Here is a 20,022-nt window from a genome sequence, read left to right on the forward strand (position 1 = left end):
CATGCTGTGCAAATTTATTTACACCACATACAGTCTTCAGTTGCTTTTTTTGAGGTTAATATGAATGGTCCATTTACATCAGTTCCTCTTTACCATTGTCTTTGGAGGGGATCCCTATGTTGCAGCCTTTTTGTATGTGGAAAAGTCTCTTGTTAATAGCGTGTGAGGACGAAAGTAATGGGTTTCATGAGAATAGAATATTTTATGCAGTTTCAATTGTAATAATTAATTTAATATGCAAGGCGTGTATTTGAGTGTGCCAATGCCATATTTCAAAGTAGGAGCTGACCAGCAGGACTGTTAACAGACTTGCAGGGGCCCGGGGACAAGAGACCATTATAGGGTCCCTCCACCCTACCCCACCCCTGCTTGTCACGACAACATAGGCAGTACTTTTAACGCTTTGCAAGCAATGACAGTGAATTTTCAAAATATTTCAGATGGACAGTTAAGTAAGTTAACACACCGTAATGTGATGTGACACAATATAAACAAACAATTTCCATCTAATGTCCTATGTAGGCTACAATACAATACAACTGAGAGTGCTATGCATGCCTGCTAAGCAACAAAACAGTATGACTAAACATCCTGTGCCTTCCGCCTCCACATCCCTGGGGTTATTCAATTCAATTAAATTCAATTCCTTTATTGTCATTGCAAGCACAGCAAACAACGAAATTGGAAAGCTACTCCGTGGGACCATAAAACACAAGACTATAAAATAACACACAACTAAAACATCACTGAATAAAAGACAAGAATAAATTATTGTGCAAAAGTCGCTACATAGCAGCATCATGAGGAATTAGTGCTGTTCAGTATTAAGAACGCGGATGACCCTAGGAAAAAAACTATCTCTGAGTCTAGTTGTACGTGACCTCATCGCCCTATATCTCCTGCCAGAGGGCAACAGTTCAAACAGGTGATGGGCAGGATGGGAAGAGTCTTTAATAATGTCAAGCCCTAATTATCAAGCCCTCAAACAGTGATGCACCTAGATTTTTTGACAGCAAAGTCATTTATAACATAAGTGAAATCCAGTTTTTGAGCAAGCTCACGCTCAATGGAGAACATGGCTAGGTTGTTACGCCTGCCCTGTGATATGGTGGAGCGTAGCCTACGCTAAATTAAGTTAAAATCAGCCGCCGGGCCCGGACCTGCTCCTCACAGACTAACATATATCCCTGATCTCCCATCACCTCTCCTCAACGTGAGCAGCATGTCTTGTCATACCCCAGCTCAATAGTCTACAAGCGGCCAGTGACAGACCCGAATTGGGCTTTGGTCACGATGATCCTGAATGTAAACATTCAGTGTTAGCGGCTGTTGTTCACTTACCGACATCACCGTCCACAGCCAACTCCAGCCCCAATTCTCTGGCTTCTTGTCCCCCTTCTAAATTTTTTTTTCTCATTCACTTTTATGAGCTTCATCTTTTTTTTTTTTTTTTTCTTTTCTGCGCACCAGATTTATGACTACTCGACAACCTTAGAGTTTATAACAATGACAGATTTTAATTTCCCGCTTCAGGGCACGTACTAGTATGTAGGGTAGCCTTGAGTGCGCCAGAGTGGGGTCAAACCATTCTGTGCTAAGACTGAGGGGGTGGGGGGATGTTGTGCAAAAAAAGGAAAAAATATATACCGTATTGGCCCGAATATAAAACGGTGTTTTTTTCCCCCATTGAAATAACACTGAAAAATGGGTGGGGGTCGTCTTATATTTGTGGTCTAGACATTATACCCATTCATGACCCTAGATGGCGTCAGATATCATTAAAGCGATGTTCTGTCATGACAGATCTCAGCTACTCTCCCCATTCACGACGCTAGATGGTGCCAGATATCAGTGAAGCGATGTTCTGTAATGACAGATCTCAGCTACTCTTTTTAGTTTAACCAGTTTGCATTATTTTATTGCAATGTTTTTCCTTAATCAGATTGGTTTCAAGACTATAGTTGCAGTTAGACTTCACTTTGATGGTTAATGCAGTTATTGTAATTTTGTGTTTTATCACAATAGATTGGTTTATTTACATTTCAAAATCCAGAAGCCATTCATTTATGAATGTGATTGCACTTTAGTTTACATATTTAAATGTTCAGATATTAAGATTTGAATGAGGCAAAATCACATGCTTTTTCTCTCAAATATATTGTTATAATCATTTGTTTTAGATGTACTGTAATTATTTTCAGTATGAAAATTAATTTGGTGTTCAAAAAGTCTTTTTTTTTTTTTTTTTTTTTCCAAACTTGAGTCTTGAAAAGAGGGGGTCGTCTTATAATCAGGGCCGTCTTATATTCGGGCCAATACGGTATTCGAAATATTTAATATGTTAAAGTTTTTAAGTATATATCGAGTAGAAAATAATATTTGAACAATGATTTAAAAAAAAAGAAATATGTGAATGTGACGTAAAATAAATTAAGGGCCATTCAGGGGCCCCTATGGTACTGAGGCCCGGGACAACATACCCGGTTGCCCCCCACCCCCTTCTCGCGGTCGACGGGCTTGCTGACGACAAGACAACTCGGTTTAACACAGTACTTCTCAAATAGGGGGGCGCAGAGCGATGCCAGGGGGGGGCGCATGTGACCTCGGGAAACATGCTTTTTTTTTTTTTTTTTTTTCCCCCCCTTCTTTTTTTTTGCCATACTGGAATAAAGTGTACTTGTACATCCACTCAGTGGGTGGCAGTGGCGCTCTCATTTTCAGAGTGCGCGCAGTATTTTTGAACTAAGGAAGAGCACTCAACACACACAGAAATCAGATATGAAGAGCAGTGTGCCGCCGCCGTTTTCGAAAGCCGTTTTCCAACCGGACTCACTCACGCAGCAACCCACTTTATTGTCCGGTTTTCACGTCGCCGCCCGAGAAGTGCCATTTTCGGCTTGGGATCGTCACGACGACCGCCCTCACCTACGGTTCTACCTCGGCTGCCGAGAATGCGCTTTTTTCGTGCCGTTTGCCTTTTAGCTTTGACTTTTAATACAGTGGGTAATGAGGAAAGACCACTGTTTACTGTGTCTAAAAATAATTATAGCGGACAGCCAGAAGCTAAATAATTAAGACGCCACTTAAAGACATTAGACCCCAATCTCATTGATAAGCAGCTCGATTGTTTTTCAGTGAAAACGTGCCGAATATTGCCAACAATCGTCCTGCTTTGTCAGTGTTATATCAGTAAACCAGTGAGCATTGTTAGCATGCTCATTGCAAAATAACTCCACACAAGGAAGTAAATACTGTGAGCAGCAAAAATAAAAACTGTCCTTCTGTCCAAGGACACTCTTTTTTTCTTTTATTCAGTTTTGTTTTTTCGGTCAAATTTTTTGGCATATTGTCCTCATGAGTGAATGTTTCTAATCAGTTTTAATTTGTTATTATTTACTGATTTTATTACATTTTATTTTTCTGTATCAAATGGTAAAAAATGTACCTTGAGTGTATTTTTTACAGTTTGGATGTGACTTTTTTTTAAATTCAGGCAAATTGATGCGCGTCAAGTCATCTCTGTTACAAACAAAACAATGTTAATAAAGTTATACTTTATTATAAGTTGATCTATGTTACTTTTTTTCTTTATTAGAAAAAAAGGACACAATGTTAGGCAGATGCGTATTTATAATAGTAATTTTATAGACAAATGATACTATTTACAGTGGCGGCAGAGTTTGGGGGGGCGCGAAACATTTACGTCTTCCTTGGGGGGGGCGTAACAGAAAACAATTGAGAAGCACTGGTTTAACAGAAGGTCTACCAACATTTTTGGCCACGTCTGCGGCTGCTGCTTTAAAAAAAAAATCACTGCCAGCCCTACCAATTCAACTGATTGGACGTCTATCGCTGTAAATATCAGTGAATAAGTTATAGCAGGCTGTACGAGAAAGGGCATTTTTTCCCAAGCTATAGTATTACACTATTATGTAACTCGTTCTAATGACAATAGCTCCTAAACGTGACGATCTGATGTGTAGTACTAAGCGGTGGCCACTAGGTGTCCAATCGTCGAGCAGCGGCGGCGGTGCTGTGGCCGCTAGGTGGTAGCTCTGCTCTAGGATTTCCTCCTCCCAGGTCGTCGAAACAACAAATTGAACTCCGGAGCAAGCGGGTGAGAGAACGTCCAAAACCGCCTCTGACCGCGACTTTTAAACAGTTTTGACAGAATTACAGTGAGATTCGGCCTGAGGCTTGTCGAAGTAGTTCAAGTTGGGAATCCGCCGGGACTATTATTTCTCAGCAAGGTAAGTTAGCTGTAAAATGGCGGAAAGCTATGTGGAACTTAGTTGATTTGTATTTTGCTAGCCAGGGCTAACGCTAGTTGAGCCTCGAGCGCGGATGTCTGCCTCAGCCAAGTCGCCTAGTTAGCCCCGCCGCGCGATGCGAGCGCTACTCCGCGAGCCGACAAACTACATTCTCAACGAAATGATGCAAAAATAATGTGGTCGAAAAGCAACGAAACGTATTGTTGTTTCGGCTCACTTGGTTGCACTTCACATAAATTGTAAACACTGTTTGTTGCTTATGCAATACGGGGGATTGAAACTCCCGAGGCAAGATGGAGGACGCAAGGACGTGATGTTTTTTTAGGCAACGTTAGCACGTACTGTTAGCATAGCTAATCAACTGGGCTTTAACACGAACGTGATATTCATCTGAATAATTTGTGTTTCTAATATTAAGGCCGAGCCCGAAATTAAGAGTCGTTTCCGGACAAAATCGGCAATCGGGTGCGTTTGCTCCCCCTGCTAGTGTGTTGATGCTAACATTAGCACCGTCGAGCTTGCGTTGTTATGTTATTGTGCTCTTCGCACGATAGCGGCAACACACGCCGACCCGATACCGATAAGGCTTGCGTGGAAAATAAATTCTAATTTGCGCTCATTGGTGCAGTCCATTTTCTCAGTTTGAAGCTCCTCGCGGTTGCTAGCGGCGCTAGCCCCAGCGACGCACCGGTGTCAATTTTGACAGGAGCCGACCAAGAGCGTCGTCACGTCGGCTCCGTTTGAGGCAACGCGGGCATTTGTCTACTGCAGCGTTGACTCTCAAACTCTTCAATAAGGGACTTTACGGCACGTTGCTACCCAAAACCCTCGCCCCTAGCTTCTGGGTAGCAAGTTTATGAGATTCACTTAGCGATTTGGCGCCACTTTTTCAGTCAACACCCATTGAATCTCGTCATCTTGTCATCATGTAATATTTACGCAGGAACGAGCGAAATCGGCGCATTAGTTAAGTCTTCATCTGCTCAAAAACTGCTTTGACGAGCAGTAGTATGCTACTTTACACTTAAAATACCGGTATTAGTGATTCTTATTTTTGTAGCTGCTGGTTAAAAATCTACCTGAATGATTGTGCAACACATTCATCATCATGGAATAAACGCTCTATTGAAAACAGTGACAAGCATCCTCCTGTATTCTACCTTTTATTTTTTAGGTAGCGCTTCTTTTACAATGACTGGTCATTACCATGTGCTGTAGAATGCATCCGAAGTGCTACATTCATGCTGATTGAGTAATTATATGGATCAAGAGACAAATGACATGTCGATGATAGCTTTTCACAATTTTCCTTGTCTTTATCCTTGCATGCATGTAAATGTACGTGACGCCTTTCCAGTACAGTACAGTACAGTAATAGTTGTGGCTGGCAGTATCTTGTTGATGTTGGTAACTCGTTTTGATTGGTCGAAGTATGCATGGGGCGGACAGAGCAAGTCCATATTTGGCCAGTGAGAAAGCTACTCCAATGATTGCGAAGCGAGGGGGCCTGGGAAGAGGGAACCAATGCTTTGAGTGCAGAGTGCCACAAGAGCATCTGTACCGCCCACTGTTACCATGTGAAGCAAGATAAGCCTGTTTTCATCATTTTTTTCATGACTGTAACGTTTCTAATTTGATATCTTTATTTAGGGTTCATGCAAGCATCCGTGTTTTATATTTTCTGAGGATTACAAGCCAGTTATAAATTGGAAGTTATCCAGAAGATGTTAGAGAAATGATAGCAGCACCAGAAATACCAGCAGATTTCCCCTATGCTCAGTAAGTAAATTTAGGAATTTTTTAAAACTAATTGTTTGCTGTAGTCTGACCCAAATGTTCATTTAAAATATATTCTTCAATCACTAGGGATACAGATACACAATTCTCATCAGACACAGACTTTTCTGAAGATCCAGATGGAAGGAGTTCAAATTCTACTAAAGGAAAGGTATGGAAGTTTACTCATTGTTTTTCATCAGGAATTAAAATGAAGCAGTGGACAATTTATATATTTAGAAATATCAGATTTGCACCACCTTTTTGCTCTATTTTTGTTCAAAGGCTATTCATTGACTGCCTCCATAGAAGCGGGTTGGCAATACGACTACATTTCCTGTTTTATTTTTGTGGCTGCTGCATAAACATTCGTGCATATGAGAGCCGTAGTAAACAGAATCACAATGGAGAGTCAAATTGAACTGAAATGAACCGTGTATGCCGTTACCTCACTGGTCTCCAAGCGTTTAATAGGCCGCAATGCATTAATATTTAGTGAGCAACAACAACATACGCAAGGATTGACATAAGTGGTGGCAGGTGTGCATGTAAAGTGTCCTTGGGCAAGACACTGAACCCTAAATTGCTCCCAGAGGGTAGGACAGCAGCACTGCCTACTGGTGTCTGAATGCATGGGTGAATGTGAGGTGCTTTAAAGCACTTTGGACACTGTGATGGTGTAGATCATGTCCCCAAACTACGGCCCGCGTGCCGGATATGGCCCGCCTCCACATTTGGACTGGCCCCCTGAACAATACCAGAGAGCATTTAGAATTTTTTTTTTCTCAATAGTGTTATTTATTTCCTGGCCTTTTTCTGTGAGGAACTCAGAGAGGGTTATTTGGTTATTATCTATTTAATTAATAGTGTTATTATTATTTATCTTTATTATATTATATTATATTTACTTTTGTTCCGTGAAGAATCCAGAAAGGGTTATTTGATTGTTGCTTTCTGAAAAACAATATTTTTTTACATTTAGGCACTCCTGCAATCGTCACACTTTTTCTGTTACAAACTGACCCGGGCCCTCATCAGAGAAGGGAAAAGTTATGTGGCCCTCACAGGAAAAAGTTTGGGGACCTCTGGTGTAGATTAAGTGCTATATAAGTGCACGCCATTTCTAATTTTACATCTTTCCCACACATTATTTTATCCTGTGTTCCCAATTGTGCTGGGAAAAGTAATGAGCTATTTATGGTAATTAGACTGGATTTACATGGGAAGGTTATCTCAGTTTGGCTCTTGATATCTTAATTGAATATCTTTGATCAGCCTCTTCCATACGTCTGTCTCCTCAAATAATATTTAGTTATGTGTTTAAATTTTTGTTGACGTGTCTACTTCCGTTTTGACAGTTGCCAAGTGTTTAATGTGTATGTTGGTTGTCTGTGATTTATTCATATACAGCACAAGAGATAAAAGATCAATGTTACTTGTAATGTATATGTAAATAAATAGTATGAATAAATCTGATCTAAACATTGGAATTTAATTAGTCACTTGGACATGTATTGTAATTGTAAATCCAACTCTAGATGCAGAGACAGTGCTGAGATAAACAGTGCTGCTGTAAGAAGGATTTTATTGTATCAGTTCAAAGTGACCTTGGCTTTGACAAATCTCAAAGTTGTAGCAGCATCAGTTCAGAAAAAAACTCAGCTGGAATGGCTAACCATGCCAAAATTAGCAGACTGTTGAGGGTGTATTCACTATTCTACGAAGGAAATTGATTTCCTTAGTTTCATAAACACTATGGCCTTGGGGCTGTCTTGATGAAGAGAGATCATGGCTGGAAAGTGCGTTCAGTTCTCCCTAATGTTATTGGTCTTCTTGCAGGGTGGAAAGAAGGGCAAGAAAGCAGCAATTGACAAAGGCAAGGGGGCAAAGGGGCCAGGTCGGATAAATGGCCATCACCAGGAGAATGGCATGGAAAGCATAATGCTGTTTGAGGTTGTTAAGATGGGCAGGAGTGCAACACAGGTTGGATATGTATATAACACACAATAATATTGTAAAAAAAACAAAACTGAGTTACCTGTACTCACCCTCATTTTCCCAATGTTTATTGTTCTCTTTAGTCTGTTGTCGATGACTGGATCGAGTCTTACAAACATGACAGAGATGTTGCACTCCTTGATCTCATCAACTTCTTCATCCAGTGTTCAGGGTGTAAAGGTATGTTTATTACCTATTCATTTTTAGTGCTTGCAATGAAACAAATATCCTCTAAAAAGGGCATACATGAAAACAATGTAAATCTGATTTACTATACCATATTTTTATTGTTAAAAGAAAACGTAACTTGACGATTCGGTCTCCACATTTTCCAACCCCCCTTTATTTGTTTGTGTGATGGAGTCAGAGGCCAACAGGCAACTTAACGACTGAAGCTTGACACTGCCAAGATTGGTTTTATTGACTAATTGCTTTACAGTGAATTTAATGCTCTTTAGCCGGCTACTAATCTCCACAATATCAATGACAAAGCCAATAAGCAAAGTACGTTCACTGGAAATTCATGTATGAAATATTCGCAACAATATTAACTTTTGTTCTGATGCAAGTGCCAAAATTTGGTTTCTCAAAGTGCGTTTCAGTGCCTAGAACCCAACTTTTTTCCCAAACCAAAACAACACAGGTTGTACTAAAAAAAAAATCACATAACCTAATATTTTTCATCTGCGCACACATCCAGTGTTGCTATGGATAACGTAACTTTTTCTTATCTTGTTGCGTTGATCAGGTGTTGTTAGTGGAGAGATGTTCCGCAACATGCAGAACTCAGAAATTATCAGACGAATGACAGAGGAATTTGATGAGGTAATTTAATCGGACTCTTTTTCTACATAATATAAATTTGATAAGTGTTTAATTAGATCATTTTTCTCCAATTACTATTTTATGACTTGATTAAGCCCTTCTTGGTAATAACTCTTCTCTATTCCTCTGTGGTCACTCTAGGACAGCGGAGATTACCCTCTTACTATAGCAGGGCCCCTGTGGAAGAAATTCAAGTCAAGTTTTTGCGAATTCATTACAGTCCTAGTACGACAGTGTCAGTACAGTATCATCTATGATGAATATATGATGGACACAGTTATCTCCCTTCTCACCGGACTATCAGACTCTCAAGTCAGAGCCTTCAGACACACCTCTACACTGGCAGGTAAGATGTTTGAACAGAAGCGCCAGATGATGAATCTCCAGAACAAAACGTACTGGACAATGAATTTTGAATTTCAAAATAAGGGAATTGATGTCAGAATTTACCTCATATTAATATGTGGTTTGTTTTTCCAGCAAATATGTTGCCAAATGTCACACGCATTGACACATGCAGTTTTGGGCCTTATGTACAAAAGTTCAATTTATATATTATCTCAAGCGAATGATCAGTTTTGTTTGGAGGCTATTTTTGGGGAAGGAGCACATCAAATTAGAAAACACTTGATTGTTTTGAAAGCTCATACTTTTGTCTTTTTAACAGCAATGAAGCTGATGACAGCCCTGGTGAATGTAGCTCTAAATTTGAGCATTAACATGGATAACACCCAGCGCCAATACGAAGCAGAGAGGAATAAAATGGTGGCCAAACGGGCCAATGACAGGCTTGAGCTCCTTTTACAGAAACGAAAAGAGGTATGGTCAATTTTAGTCATTACGGTACAATTTTGACAAAAGCAGAACTGACTTAAGTGATAGATAAATTTTAATAAATGAACAGGATGTGACAAGGCAAGCACTGTGACATTCGGTCATTGTAACAAAGACCTTGCTTTCCGCTGAAGATTTCCACTATTAATCCATATACAACCTGAACCAAAAGAAATCGGGCATCAATGTACCGTGCTATCATAACATTAGCCCTGTTATTTAAAAACATCCAATTCATAGCTATTGGTGCAGGTTTTTGGTCAAGTCAACTGAAGGGAAGGTTAGTCTTATTTTAAATTGATCACTTCCAAAACTTTACATAATTTATAGAATACTTGTCATCTTTCAAGTCTTATTATCTTTCCTTTTTTGTTTGCCAATTGGTTGGAGTACGCGTAATTCATTTCTATGCTGCAGTGCCCCCTTGTGTTGTTTTATGGATACTTCATAGATCAATACCTACTGAGGGTTTAGATTAAAATTCGCTGCCCTTTTGACACATAGCTATATTAGCAAATTTCAACTCAGGCCAAACTCTGGTTGGTTAAGCGGTACACCATCTTCTTTACAATGAGAAAGAGGATTTTAGTTGAAAGATTGTTACTGTTAAGGTATAGTACTTTAGGTCCATGTGCGTTGGCTGCCATGCATATTAATCAAAGTGAATCACTTTATCGTCGTATTATACATACCCCCTCTTTTGAAACGGTAATGGTCAAAACATGTAGGATGTACCTAGTGTTATTCAGTTCGCGTCTACTGTTAACTGGGTTATATCCCAGCAGGTCCTGGTTGCCTTCCATCTGCCTTTTCACTGAGCAAACCTAGACGCACGCAATACAAATAGTACCCTTTTGACTAAGGAGAAATCTGCACCATCATTAAAATTACTGATGAGAGTAGCATTATGCCACAAAGCTTCTTGACAATTGTGTGAATTTAAGCTTTTTGGCATGTCACCTCAGTTCAATGCAAGGATGATGAATGAATGACTCTATTATATATAAATGAATCTTGTGCTGCAGAACTCCCATATGCTGATTTTTTTTTTTTTCTTGAGATGTTTACTGATTTACTTATGTTTTCATTTCAGCTCCAAGAAAACCAGGATGAGATTGAAAATATGATGAATGCAATATTTAAAGGAGTCTTTGTACATCGATATCGGTAGGGAACCACCAATTTAAGATTTTTGTCTGCCACACTGTTTTTATATTAACAGACTGAATGATGTTTCAACAGTGACTCAATAGCAGAAATCAGAGCCATCTGTATAGAAGAGATTGGCGTTTGGATGAAGCTTTATAGTGATGCCTTCCTTAACGACAGTTATCTAAAGTATGTTGGATGGACAATGCACGACAAGGTGGGTTCACCAACAAATTTAAATCGGTTTCTGGTTTTTCATCTAATGCTGACAGGCATATCTTGTTGTACACATCTATTTTGGCTCCCAGAAGTTTAAAAAAAAAAAAAAAAAAGGTTTTTAGTTGGCAAGAAGCATACTTTTAAAAAATTTTTTTAAATGTATTTGTGTGGTTACAGAATACTGTAAAGCTGCTAAATTTGAGTTGAGTTGCATTTTTCTTGATTTCAGCAAGGTGAGGTACGACTGAAGTGTCTGACAGCTCTCCAGGGTCTTTACTACAACAGAGAGCTGAATGCCAGGCTGGAACTCTTCACTAGTCGCTTTAAGGTAAGCGCCATCTGCTGGATATCTTAAATACATGACAAATCCTTTCCCTTTTCAAAATTTACTTAGTGCAGCAATATTGAGGAACGTATTTGTAGTTTAAGGCCTGCAAAGGCACGGCGACGGAACACACCGTTTCACGTCTCTTTTGCTCGAATTGAAAAATGTTCAACTTGGGAGCAGTTGGGGTGCTAACAACTAGGCCTGTCGCGATAACACATTTTAGTGTGCGATAATTTATCTCATTAATGATTGCGTTACACGATATTATTGGGTCCCCCTAACCCAATATCTTTTTTTTTTTTTTTTTTTTTTAAACTAATTTACAATAACACTGTGAAAATACAGTATATATTAATAGATCAAGTATACCTGTTTAAACGTGAGAAATGTTTACTCTTGAATTCAAAAATACTTTTAAAGAAATCACAACTAAAAACAATTGACCATGCCTCTTTTAAAGAGTATTACAACACCTGGGGAAATGCTAATATTCCATTATTTATCCATAAACGCATGCCTTTTGGTTTCATATCATGCCACTTCGTGTAATTACACACATCGCAACACCAAGAAAATGATAGAAATTTGGATCGATTGTCAAGCTAAAACGACTGGCGCCCGAGATCCCCGAAACTAGCATATTGTGTGTGTGACGTCACAACCAGGGAACAGTGCTTGGGTCCTGACAAAGTACTGAATGGCGGCGATGATGGCGAACAATTTTGTTTCTAGTTGCGGCGACGAATCTGACATAACGAACGTTCTTCTAATAGTGACGAGGAGAGTTATGAACCTTTCTTTGGTGTTTTGGGTTATCAATTTGAGCCCAAACGGAAGCCAATGCAGCCTAATGAAAGGATCATTGAGGAGAGCAATCACACTGATGAAACACCGGCAACAGATTGTGTGGGAAACACCGAATGGTTTGTTTTGCATTTCCTATTGTGAAGCTGATACACAGTGACCGCAAAATAAAGTAATGTATGGAATAATTATCATTTATAGTGCTATCATAGGTTTTTGCTCTGCCAACAGACACAAATATGAATGGGATTAAAGGATTTGTTGTATATATTTTACGAGCGATAATTTATACATGTGTCCAGTCCTATATCCAATGCGTGATATGTTTTTTTAATATATAAAAGAGTACTCACTCTTGCCATTTCGAGTTTGGCTGCTCCCCTCCTTTGCTTTGCCTGGGGTGGTGGGGTAGTCTCATTAGTGCCAGCCATCGTCTTCTTTCTTGATATCTCGGGACATTTAGGTGGCTGCGTGTGTATGGTGGGCATCGCATCTGCTTTCAGCAGGAATTTCTTAGCAAAACCTGATTTCATTTGTCCATAGTTCGAATAGCTTTCAGGTGTAAAATGCGCACCATACAAAACCGTGCCGGAGGCTGGGTCTGCAAAATTCGCCCTCTTTGCACGGACGAACTTAACTATTTGTCTGAGTAGTCCAGCTCTTTTTCTCGCGTTCGGGAACTCATGGGTACTACATTGCAACAAATGGCTATTTGTACACCACATAGCACGACAGGTTTGAACCATTTTAGCGATTTTTGTTGTTGTTGATAAAACACGAACGCAACTCTCTCGTCGATAAACAACGATAGCACCTTCCTCGACCTTTTGTTTCCTGGCTGTGACGTCACAGCCCCATTCGGCTGTTTCCGGGCTACATTCGAAAATGTTCGTAATTTTATATCTATTTTCGATAATTTCTCATGAATGTGATTTATTTTTCTGTTAATTAATTTTTGTTATCTTGCCACATAACGGTTCTATTGATATCTCACAACCCTTTTGTATTATAATTCTCTTTGAGTAAAAGACAACAATATTAATACCACACAGAAACACAGAATAAATAAAATGTCTTTTTCAAGAAAAAAATAAAATTGCACTTAATAACTTAAGCATTTACGCAAATGAAAACTTTTCCCCTCATAGCTTCTTCTATGACGTTCCATGTGTAATATTCTGATTGGATGTTTTCCGAGGCACCCTGAAGTGCACGCAACGGTGATGTTGTATTGTTCATGTGACGCGGCAGTGAGAGAGCGAGACAAGCCTGCCAAGAGTCACAGGTTGAGGCAGTGTTTGCGCCGTGTGATAATGGAAAAACAAAAGTTGTCAGCACGTCGTGTGTTTGATATCATTGCCAGAAAAACACTAATAATAAGACACCATACAGCTTCCTTTTTAATGTTGTCCTTATGATGATCTGCTGCATCATAAATCACTTTGTGACTTTCCACCTCCATGATGGAGCATTCTTTGTCCACGTTCGCTGGTTAAACCGTGAATAAGCAACTGGGCTGTTGACTCCAGGCCTGGCGCCGCCCATTTTGACAGATGTGTCTCCGGTAAAAATAAAAAAATAACCTAAACCAGCATGCTGGCTCTGGCACGCCGGAGATGGTCTGCAGTCACTGATGCGGCCGTTATACGTTGAACAATAGGATATAATGGGAACGGATTGGCTCCGGCGCGATCTTTTGCTGGACCCGGAACGAAGATGCATTTTGCGTAGTTGGTAACAAGGAATCAGAACTTTTAACAGCACGTCTGCCGCACGCGCACACACGTGCACGGGAGGCGATAGATCGCAGCGGAAAAATTATAGCCTTCATTTTTATTTACCGTGCGATAAATGGAATTATTGCATATTGCGACAGGCTTACGAACAACAATGACCGATCACCAGGCAAAACGTCCACGTTACTTAATAATAGGCTGCTTAGCAAATACCTCACAATTTGGGCAAGCTTGACTGCCATCGTCCCTTGCATGAGGGTGAGCACCAAGAAATACTAGGGCTTGACGCTATTTTCTAAATATTGACGAAGAGCTTGTGCACCATCGACATGTTTGACACACCTGACAGAAGTTTTTTTTCCCTTTCTCACAGATGTGTCATTTTTACTGAAAAAATTGTTAAATGAGTTTTCCCTATCGTTTTACCAGGACCGGATTGTTTCCATGACCCTTGATAAGGAGTACGATGTTGCAGTTCAAGCAATCAAGTTGCTAACTTTAGTTTTGAAGTAAGTGCTTAATGCTTGTTTCCGACTTTATACATTGTTTAACATTTATCACTGGAAATAACCTTTCCCTACCGGGAAGTCCCTTGTGTGTACATACACACACCCACAAAGATACATCAAGCATATGGGTGTAACAATTTTGTTTGTACCCTCTACAGTTGAATGGTTCTTTTTGTTTGTATTTGCAGTAGTACAGATGAGGTATTGACCCCTGAGGATTGTGAGAGCGTCTATCATCTGGTCTACTCTGCACACAGGCCTGTTGCGGTTGCAGCAGGAGAATTCCTCTACAAGAAGTATGTCATTCGTGACTTGAAAAGATGTTTACTGACCTCTGCCTCATTTCAAGTTCTCTTATGTCCTACAAGGATACATGATGTTTACATTAGTTTGGATACTTCATGCCTAATGGTTTAAAACTACTCTATATGTCCCAAGATTGTTCAGCCAGAGGGAACCAGAAGAGGAAGGGGCCCCAAAGAGGAGAGGCAGACAAAGTCCCAATGCCAACCTCATCAAGACAACAGTCTTTTTTTTCCTGGAGAGTGAGGTACATGCTTTATTTCACTCAGCTCTTTATTGATTTGCAAGCAAAGCCACCAGTTTATTTACCTATACTGTTTGAAAATCTCTTAAGCTCCATGAACATGCAGCCTACTTGGTGGACTCTCTCTGGGATTGTGGTCCTGAGTTACTGAAGGACTGGGACTGTATGATCAGCTTACTATTAGATGACCCGTTACCAGGAGAGGAAGGTATGACAAAAATATTGTAACGTTACTGACAAGTAGAGGTGGGAATCTTGGGGCACCTCACGAGTCGATTACGATTCAGAGGCAACGATTTGATTATAAATAGATTATTGTTGCACAACCCCAAATTATTATTGAAGCCCCCCCCCCCCCCCCCATTTTTAGCTGCTTTTAATCAAAGACGTGTTTTTTGCTTTTTAAGTTGTGTAAACATGAACATGTAAACATTAAGGTACAAATAATTAAAAAAAAAAAAAAAAAAAACTCATTTTGCATCCAAGCCTCAACAATATACAGCCCAGGTCAAGTGTGTTTAGCTACTGATAAAATTCTATGTTCTTGTATAAGAACACAAGTTGATTGACTTCTCAGACGAAAGTGCTCTGCTGTGCATTGACTTCTGCAGTTGATAAAACAAGGTTCTGTGTGTAGGCGTAGCATGTCAGATGGCTTAAGTTACCCAGCTGGGCAGCAACAACCATATTACCATATTGGCCCTGATTATAAGATGACCCCCTCTTTTTCAAGACTCAAGTTTGAAAAAAGACTTCAACACCAAATTATTTTTTATACGGACAATACAGTACATCTGAAACAGATGATTATAACAATATATTTGAGAGAAAAAGCATGTTATTTTGCCTCTTTCAAATCTTAATATCTGAACATTTAAATATGTAAACTAAAGTGCAATCACATTCATAAATGAATGGCTTCTGGTTTTTGAAATGTAAATAAACCAATCTATTGTGATAAAACAAGAAAATTGCAATAACTGCATTAACCATCAAAGTGAGGTCTAACTGTAACCGTAATCTTGAAAAAAAATCTGAATATGGAAAAACATTGCAATAAAATAATGCAAACTAGTTAAACTTGGGAGTAGCTGAGATCTGTCATGACAGAACATTACTCCTCAAGTTCAGCATTCGCTTCAATGATATCTGGCGCCATCTAGCGTCGTGAATGGGTATAATGTCTAGACCCCGAATATAAGACGACTCCCACTTTTTCAGTCGTATTTCAAGGCAAAAAACACAGTCTAATATTCAGGCCAATACGGTATTTTTTTTTTGCGATTTTCTAATTATTTACAGCACCTCTTAGCAGCTCAGCCATATTAGCACCCATGTGGTTTTCTTGCATTGCACGTAACGGCGAGTCGGTCTACATTCGACAGCGATGGCATGATTTCTGCTTTTGTCTTCTAGTAGAGAGCCGGTGTGGCGTGTCAGTGAAATAGCGTCGGGATGGAATGACGTACCTCGGCTCTATTGCTTTCAACATTCTTCGAATTCCGCTATTTTCTAGATGAAGATTTTCTAGTCGAATCCAAAATAATTCAACACGTCTGCTAAGCCTGTCGCAATATGCAATAATTCCATTTATCGCACAATAAATAAAAATGAAGGCGGTAAATTTTTCCGCTGCGATCTATCACCTCGCGTGCTCGTGCGTGCGCGCGTGCAGCAGACGTGCTGTTAAAAGTTCCGATTCCTTGTTACCAACTACGCAAAATGCATCTTCGTTCCAGTTTCTGCAAAAAATATCGCCGGAGCCCATTGTTCCCATTATATCCTATTTTTCAACCTATACCGTCAGTGCTCGGATTGACTGCGGACCATCTCCAGCGTGCCGGAGCCCTCCGAATGATTAAGGCGACTTTCTAGTTTTGCTTGAGACGCATCTGTCAAAATGGGCGGCTCCAGGCCTGGAGTCAACAGCCCAGTGTCTTATTAACTGTTTAAACACCAGCAAACATGGATGAATAACGTTTCATCATGGAGGTGCAAAGTCAAAAAGTGATTTATGATCATCAGCAGATCATCATATCACTGTTGCGTGCGCTTCCGGATATTTACAACGAAGTCCGCCAAAACATTGTTACCGACTTGGCTGCTACGAACAACCTGGCTTTGACAACGCACAGCTGAATGGACATGATGAACACTGAGTGGCAAATTAAGAGCGCTGTGCTTCATACTCGTCCTGTTTATGAAAGTCGATTGTCATATGCTGGTTTTGTGCAGTAAATTAATGAGCAGACGTGAATTCTGCGCGCGTACTCTAGATATCATGAAATAGCAAACTAGACGTCCTATGCCATTGGCTACGTGAGCCCAGAGTAATTATGGGACACGTAGTCCATATACTGCATCGATGAATTATAAACCGCCATGACTGAATGGAAGTTAAGCAGGCCAAATCAATCCATACCAGTGACTATAGATAATGCTGCAAATATTGTTAATTCAGTACGTGACACAGATGGATTCGGACCACAAATAGGATGTTTTGCTCATGTAGTAAACCTAGCTGCTAAGAGAGCTGTAGCAATCAACAGTGTGCCCCACCTCACTTTAATAACAGTAAAGATGGTTCTTAGCACTTTTATTGAAAAATTTCTTCAGATCAGTAAGCGGTAAGCACATAAATATTATGCACTAAAATGCATGTTGATATGATGTATGATATAATTTAATCTTTGCTTGTTAGCAAAAAAAAAAAAAGAAAAAATACAATTCCTATTTTTTTTCAGAGCATTAAATGTATTGAATCGAGTCAAAAATCATGTCCCCCGTATCGAAAACCGTGCCGAACCGTGACTTAACTGTATCGTTGCATCCCTATGGAACTCCATAGCAGAAGCTATGAGGGGAAAAGTTATTAAGTGCAATTTTATTATTTTCTTGATAAACACATTTATTGTTTTTCTGTGCGGGATTAATATTGTTGTCTTTTACTTAAGAGGCCTGGTCTATTGTTTTTAGTTGTAATTTCGGAAAGTATTTTTGAATTTAAGAGTAAACATTTATCGCATTTAAATGGGTGTAGTCTATCTATTAATATATACTGTGTTCTCACTGTTATTGTAAATTGTTTTTTTTTTAAATGGGGGGGGGGCAATAATATCGCATATCGTAATTTATGAGATAAATTATTGCACACTAAAATTTGTTATCGCGACAGGCTTAACGTCTGCTTTTAAATTTTGGGTCTGAGCTCACTGAGACGTTGGTTGGTTCTTTCAGCCGTGCTTGTTGCTTTTTTTTTTTTTTTAATCTCGGAAGCGTGAGGTTTGGATGTTTGCTCTTGGTCTGTTCTCCATAGCGTCCGAAAGACTGCGCTGACTTGTGTTTTAGTTCCGCTTTACTTGGCATAATTAAATAATCGGAATTTGGATATTTGTGAATCGTTTCAGATTCAGATTCAGATTCAGAATATTTATTGTCGAATCTTCCACGGCTGAATCGCGAATAATCTAAGAATCGGAAATTTCACACACTTTTACCGACAAGTGGCATGTAGCGAATGTATTTATTTACTAACCAGGATTTTGGTCTTTGTGACTTGTAGCTCTTTCAGACAGACAAGAGACAGCTTTGATTGAAATCATGCTGTGCACTGTACGCCAGGCTGCTGAATGTCACCCCCCGGTGGGAAGAGGCACAGGGAAGCGGGTAAGTTGCATGATGGATAATATATAGTAGTTATAGTACAAAGGCGTTTGACTTGCGTCTGTGCTCAGGTGATGACAGCTAAAGAAAAGAAGACTCAGCTGGATGACAGAACGAGAATGACAGAGCTCTTTGCTGTGGCTTTGCCCCCTCTTCTGGCCAAGGTATGTAAATACTTCATAAATTTGGCCTGTGTTCTTCAGAAAATAGCATTTGAATTTGAATGTTTGTCCAACAGTATGCTGTGGATGCAGAGAAGGTGACCAATTTGTTGCAGCTTCCTCAGTTCTTCGACCTTGAAATCTACACCACAGGACGTCTGGAAAAGGTCAGCAAAACACTTGCTTAAATCTGTCACATCATGAGTAATACATCACACATGCAAGCAATATATTCCCAGCTCATCCAAACCTTTATGAGATAAATAATTTCCACATCTGTTGGTTCTCACTTCTATTTAATGTTGATTTCAGCATCTCGAAGCCCTGCTCCGCCAAATCAAGGAAATTGTGGAGAAGCACACAGACACTGAAGTTTTGGAGACATGCTCTAAGACCTACCACGCCCTCTGCAATGAGGAATTCACCATTTTTAACAGGGTAGACATTGCCCGTTCCCAGCTGCTGGATGAGCTGGTAGACAAGTTTAATAGGCTACTGGAAGATTTTCTACAAGAGGTGGGTTGTTTTAACTGTGATTGTTATGGGTTTATTGTGAAATTCCAAAGCATTTATACAGAATTTGTTTTGTTTCATATGGAGTCTAAATTGTTTTAGGTAGGATGTGCCATTAAATATTTTTTCTGGCCCATTATGAGTGCAAGCACTTACATTTGGGTACTTACCAATACCCAGTACACATTTGGGTAATGTCATTAGTAGACATGTGCCGGTTACCGGTTTCACGGTTTACCGTGGTGTGAAAACGTTGCGGTTTCAAAACCACTAAAATTTTCCGTCATACCTTTGTACGGTATTCGCTATTTTTCATGTGCCAAAATGCAGCCGAAGTGGCTTGGTGCGGCAGCGCTCACCCCTTCCCGTTTGTTGCCGTGAGTGTCAGTGACGCTATTCTGCTAAATAGCCAGCAAACCCAAATACAAATCCTCCAAACACAAGGTGTACTTTTCTTCAATTTATTGAGCTCTCAAATCGTGGTGAAATATACAAATGAATACATTTAAAACGTTGTACAATTGTATTTTTCCACGTGTGATTAGGTTCAACAGGATAGCAGTAGCACCATTTAAAAGTTCGCCTAAAACAAAACACACATTTTCATTTCAAATTCAATATACAAACTAACTAAAACTTACAAAGACGAATGTTAGCCTAGGCTAAGCTGGGAGAGCAGCTTCGTTGTG

General features: G+C 39.7%; 1 protein-coding gene across 1 annotated transcript in view; it reads left to right on the plus strand.

The window, feature by feature from the left end:
• Positions 1-3,920: 3,920 nt before the first annotated feature.
• The window catches only part of stag2b (STAG2 cohesin complex component b), a 37,122-nt gene continuing 21,020 nt past the window's right edge, over positions 3,921-20,022 (plus strand). The window contains exons 1-19 of the mRNA XM_057849730.1: positions 3,921-4,250; positions 5,922-6,050; positions 6,138-6,219; positions 7,887-8,030; positions 8,129-8,225; positions 8,794-8,870; positions 9,012-9,216; positions 9,538-9,689; positions 10,798-10,871; positions 10,947-11,070; positions 11,302-11,400; positions 14,370-14,449; positions 14,638-14,745; positions 14,888-14,999; positions 15,087-15,204; positions 18,559-18,662; positions 18,731-18,823; positions 18,898-18,987; positions 19,133-19,336. Of these exons, the coding sequence (XP_057705713.1) occupies positions 6,007-6,050; positions 6,138-6,219; positions 7,887-8,030; positions 8,129-8,225; positions 8,794-8,870; positions 9,012-9,216; positions 9,538-9,689; positions 10,798-10,871; positions 10,947-11,070; positions 11,302-11,400; positions 14,370-14,449; positions 14,638-14,745; positions 14,888-14,999; positions 15,087-15,204; positions 18,559-18,662; positions 18,731-18,823; positions 18,898-18,987; positions 19,133-19,336 (2,007 nt within the window). The 5' untranslated portion in view covers positions 3,921-4,250; positions 5,922-6,006. The remainder of the gene's footprint in view (positions 4,251-5,921; positions 6,051-6,137; positions 6,220-7,886; positions 8,031-8,128; positions 8,226-8,793; positions 8,871-9,011; positions 9,217-9,537; positions 9,690-10,797; positions 10,872-10,946; positions 11,071-11,301; positions 11,401-14,369; positions 14,450-14,637; positions 14,746-14,887; positions 15,000-15,086; positions 15,205-18,558; positions 18,663-18,730; positions 18,824-18,897; positions 18,988-19,132; positions 19,337-20,022) is intronic.

Source organism: Corythoichthys intestinalis, chromosome 11 (genome assembly GCF_030265065.1).
Source record: "Corythoichthys intestinalis isolate RoL2023-P3 chromosome 11, ASM3026506v1, whole genome shotgun sequence".
NCBI classification, from domain to species: domain Eukaryota; kingdom Metazoa; phylum Chordata; class Actinopteri; order Syngnathiformes; family Syngnathidae; genus Corythoichthys; species Corythoichthys intestinalis.